The sequence below is a fragment of the Zeus faber genome (assembly GCF_960531495.2).
Source record: "Zeus faber genome assembly, chromosome: 21".
NCBI classification, from domain to species: Eukaryota; Metazoa; Chordata; class Actinopteri; order Zeiformes; family Zeidae; genus Zeus; species Zeus faber.
This window is the reverse complement of record NC_137208.1, coordinates 19,296,917-19,301,916: the sequence shown is the minus strand read 5'-3', so window position 1 is coordinate 19,301,916 and position 5,000 is coordinate 19,296,917. Positions and strand designations below refer to the sequence as shown.

The 5,000-nt window shown below is 48.1% G+C and overlaps 1 protein-coding gene across 4 annotated transcripts in view; it reads left to right on the top strand.

The window, feature by feature from the left end:
* celf2 (cugbp, Elav-like family member 2) overlaps window positions 1–5,000 on the top strand; it is a 159,325-nt gene that overhangs the window by 116,316 nt on the left and 38,009 nt on the right. For all 4 annotated transcript variants that reach the window (XM_080022487.1, XM_080022486.1, XM_080022488.1 and 1 more), the window contains one exon: window positions 2,656–2,704. In XM_080022487.1, the coding sequence (XP_079878613.1) occupies window positions 2,656–2,704 (49 nt within the window). The remainder of the gene's footprint in view (window positions 1–2,655; window positions 2,705–5,000) is intronic.

Below are 5,000 nucleotides of genomic sequence, written 5' to 3'. Positions count from 1 at the left end.
TGAATGACGGTCCGTCGGAAGGGGGGAAGAATCCCACGGCGGCGCTGTGGAATTGCGGGAAAGGGGAGGAAGATGTGCCCTTTGTGCGCCTCGGCAGGAGCTCCCCGAGATCAAACGGCGTAACCCTCCCCCGCTTCCCTTCCCCTTCCCCCCCCTCGCCCCGCCCGCCCCTCCCTGCCGCCCACTGGGCATTCTGGGTAGACAGACGTTGGGAGGAGGAGAACCTCTGAAAGCCCAGACATAAGAGTTTGCATCTGTCAGAGAGTGTGTGTGTGTGTGTGTGTGTGTGTGTGTGTGTGTGTGTGTGTGTGTGTGTGTGTGTGTGTGTGTGTGTGTGTGTGTGTGTGTGTGTGTGTGTGTGTGTGTGTGTGTGTGTGCGTGTATGTGTGTCTGTGTCCATATGTACTCACATGCACAGTTCCCTAGCTAGCTCCGAGCCTTTTTCTTAGTTCTCAGCCTGTCTCATACTTCCTAGACTGTCTCTTGGTTCCTAAACTGTCCCTTGGTTCCTAGACTGTCTCTTGGTTCCTAGGCTGTCTGTTAGTTCCTAAACTGTCCCTTGGTTCCTAGACTGTCTCTTGGTTCCTAGGCTGTCTGTTAGTTCCTAAACTGTCCCTTGGTTCCTAGACTGTCTCTTGGTTCCTAGGCTGTCTGTTAGTTCCTAAACTGTCCCTTGGTTCCTAGACCTTCTCTTGGTTCCTAGGCTGTCTCTTGGTTCCTAGGCTGTCTGTTAGTTCCTAAACTGTCTCTTGGTTCCTAGACTGTCTCTTGGTTCCTAGGCTGTCTCATGGTTCCTAGGCTGTCTGTTAGTTCCTAAACTGTCCCTTGGTTCCTAGACTGTCTCTTGGTTCCTAGGCTGTCTGTTAGTAACTAAACTGTCTCTTGGTTCCTAGACTGTCTGTTAGTTCCTAGACTGTCTGTTAGTTCCTAGACTGTCTTTAGGTTTCTAGACTGTCTCTTGGTTCCTAGAATGTCTGTTAGTTCCTAGACTGTCTCTTGGTTCCTAGACTGTCTCTTGGTTCCTAGGCTTTCTGTTAGTTCCTAAACCGTCTCTTGGTTCCTAGACTGTCTCTTGGTTCCTAGGCTTTCTGTTAGTTCCTAGACTGTCTCTTGGTTCCTAGACTGTCTCTTGGTTCCTAGACTGTCTCTTGATTCAGAGACTGTCTCTTAGTTCCTAGACTGTCTCTTGGTTCCTAGACTGTCTGTTGGTTCCTAGACTGTCTCTTGGTTCCCTGACTGTCTGTTAGTTCCTCGACTGTCTCTTGGTTCCTAGGTGGTCTGTTAGTTCCTCGACTGTCTCTTGGTTCCTAGGTGGTCTGTTAGTTCCTAGACTGTCTCTTAGTTCCTAGACTGTCGCTTGGTTCCTCGACTGTCTCCTAGCTCTGAGAGTGCCTCCTAGTTTCAAGACAGGCTCTTACTTCCTAGACTCTATACGTGTACCTAGACTGTCCCTTAGTTCCAAGATTGTCCCCTAACTCTTAGACTTTATCTTAGTTCCTAGAATGTCTCTTAGTTCCTAGACTGTCTCCTAACTCCTGGACCGTCAAGACACCAAAGCATGAGGGTGGGCACAGTCTAAAGGCTAACATCCCTGTCTCCCATCCCACCATCGCTGATCCTGCCTTCAGTGCCTCTCTTGCTCGCTCTATCTTTTCTTGTCTCGCTCTTTTCTCACCAATATCCCCTCTGTCTCACTCTCTATCCGTCAACTCAAATTTTGACTTTTACTCTCTCCCTGGTATCCCCTTCCCACCGGCTTAACCTTCCTTTATTCCAATTTCTTAATCTCTCGTTCTCTCTCTCTCTCTCTCTCTCTCTCTCTCGCTCTCTCTCTCTCTCTCGCTCTCTCTCCCTCGACTTGGAGTGCCCCCATCAGGCAGCTTTTTGGGAACAAGTCAATGAGAGGACAGATTGGATGCGTCAAGACACAGCATCGGGGAGAACAGAATAAAAAAAGAAAGACAGAGAGAGAAAGAGAGAGAATGAGAGAGATGGGAGCGAGAGAGAGAGGATAAAGGTGTGTGATAGAATTGGAAGATCAAAGCCTTTCTGTCACAGCGTGACTGAGCCAGGGGCATTATGGGTAGGACGGGGCACACAGACACACACATAAGACTGAGAGCACGAGACGATTGATTTGCATGCGTGCGTGCGTGTGTGTGTGTGTGTGTGTGCGTATGTGTGTGCGTGAGAAAGTAGTAAGACAGAGAGAGAAAGACAGAGGGATAGCTCCAGAGGCAGAGGGAGAATGAGAGATGGCTCACAGCTCCTGTTTTGACTGTGAGTGTGATTGATACCGGGCGAGATTGGGAGAATCGCTGTCATTCGTCACTCCGCAGATCAAACAGCCACATAATCTCCCATGGATGAGAGAGATGGAGGGAATCAGGGAGTGACGGAGGGACGGGCGTAGAGGGGGGAGAGGTGACCAAGCCCCTGTTTAGAGAAAGAAGAACCCTTAACCCCTCCTAAAAAAAAAACAGTGCTTCAAACAATGGGCTCCGCCAAGATCGGGAGTCACCTCCATGGTCTCCACTGACCACGCCAACATGTGTGTGATTGTGTGAGTGTGTGTGTGGGGCTGTGTGTGTCCGTGTGTGGGTGTGTGCACGGCGTCTTAATTTGATTCCCCCCCTTTTGCTCCGTGTCCCACAGATGCACCACCCGATTCAGATGAAACCGGCAGACAGTGAGAAATCCAACGGTGAGTGAGTGCCCACACACACACACACACACACACACACACACACACACACACACACACACACACACACACGCACAGACGAACACACACACACACTCACACGCACAGACGCACACGCACACACACACACACACACACGCACGCACACATACAGAGATACTTTCACATTGAAAACACACACGCAGACACCAGCAGCGCCTGCCTCGACAAATTTCCTCGGTAATAGCCTATCTCACCGATGCGTTAGGGTTGTGTGTTCTCTCTTTCGGAGGGTATAATGGGAAAGGAGAGGAAGAGACAAGGAGAGGTAGAGAGAGAGAGAGAGAGAGAGAGAGAGAGAGAGAGAGAGCAGGGGGGTACTGATATGTATGAATTATTAAGGTGTTTCTGGAGCGGGTCAGCTAAAGTTGAATCGTTTGGCCCTGCGATGAACCGGCCGGTGTCCCTTGTGGTTCCTCTCTCCTCCACAAACTCATGCCATATCTCTGTCTATCTCTTAGACACACACACACAAACAAACACACACACACACACACACACACACACACACACACACACACACACACACACACACACACACACTCACACCACAACATAATCACACACAGGTTCACCCCTTGACACGATGGTCCAAAACACACCTCATTGCCGAGCGTGGCTGTTTGTTTTCAGTCATTTGTTTACTAGTACTCACATGTCTCCTACCTAACTCCTAGTTTGACTCTACCTCCAAGATTGTTTCCTACCTCTGAGACTGTCTCCTAGTTACCAGACTGTGTCCTAGCTTCTAGACCTCCTAACTCTATACTGACCTCCGGGACAGTCTCTCATTTCCTAGACTGTCTCCTGGCTCCTAGACTCTGTCCCGGATCCTAGACTGTTTCTAGTTTCTCAACCAGTGGTACTGTGGCCTTTCCCAGCTCAGCAGCCAAATTTTTGAAACATCCCTTTCCTCCATCAAACCATTATGCATTTAAAAAAAAAGGCTACTAGTAATATCGTATTAAGGAATAAAAAACATGACCTATGCAATTATTGCATTTTATTATTATTATTACCATTAACATATTATTATTACCATGTTTGTATTAACCATTGCAACCACAAATCTATTATGGACAAATGCATAGAGGTCGATGGCAAACCGTACGTTACGTAGAGAAAGCGAAAAGCCGACTCTACTGCCTGCTGCGGTAGATGCCGTATTCTCTGGAATATCACACTGAAATTAAGTTAAATGGCTTAAATAAGAACCGTGGATTGATACAAACTTTTTCTTTTCCATTTATTAATTGCATGGAGGCTGTTGTTGTGCTTGTAGCGTGGAAGCCAATGAAGGATTGGTCTTGCGTGGCACGGTGGGTCGGGTGATAAGTTGCGGCTCCAGGTTATTACTTATATATGGTAATGATATAATTAAATCGGAATAATTAATAATAAAGTCGCCAATGGAAACCAGGCGATCAGCCATTGATCGCTCAGTTAACAGATCATTGTTCACGACCAGGAAGCAGATCTCTATAGATGTGCTCTCTCGAAGCCGTCAGGGGTTGATGTGGCTAATGGGAAATTTATTTTTGAAGACTGCAGACAATGTCTCAGACAACATTTATTGAAATACTCTTTTAGAATTTTTATGATTAAATTTTAAATAACACTTTAAAGAGCTGCAACTAGTCATTAAAGAGCCACGGGCTGGGTATGACGGTCCTAGTCTATTAGCTCTTAGAATCTCTCTCAGGGAGACAGCTTTTCCCAGACCGTGTCCTTGTTACTTACTCTCTCCTCTCTCTCTCTCTCAGAATGCCTCCTAGCTCCTAGATCCTCCCCTAGCTCCTAGACTGTGTCCGAGACTGCCTCACAGCTCTTAGAATCTCTCTCATTTCCGAGACTGTCTCCACATTTCTTGACTCCCTTGTCTCCCTCTTAGATTGTCTTTTGGATCCGAGACGGTCCCCTAGCTCTCAAAGTGCCTGCTAGTTCCTGGACTGTCTCCTAGCTCTCAAACTGTCTCCTAATTGCTAGACTGTCCCCTAGCTCTCAAGCTGCCTCCTAGTTCTGAGACCGTCCCCTAGCTCTCAAACTGCCTCCTAGTTCCGAGACTGTCCCCTAGCTCTATTAGACTGCCCCCTAGCACTTAGACCGTCCCCTAGCTCTTGCACTGTCTCCTGGTTTCTAGACAGTCATACCAGCCCTCTCAGGCTGTCTGCAGGAAGCCGCCTTTCAAGTCAAACACTTTCCTCCTCCCTTGTTTGCACAGAGGAGAAATAACACGGAGGGTCCAGCCGCCCGCCAC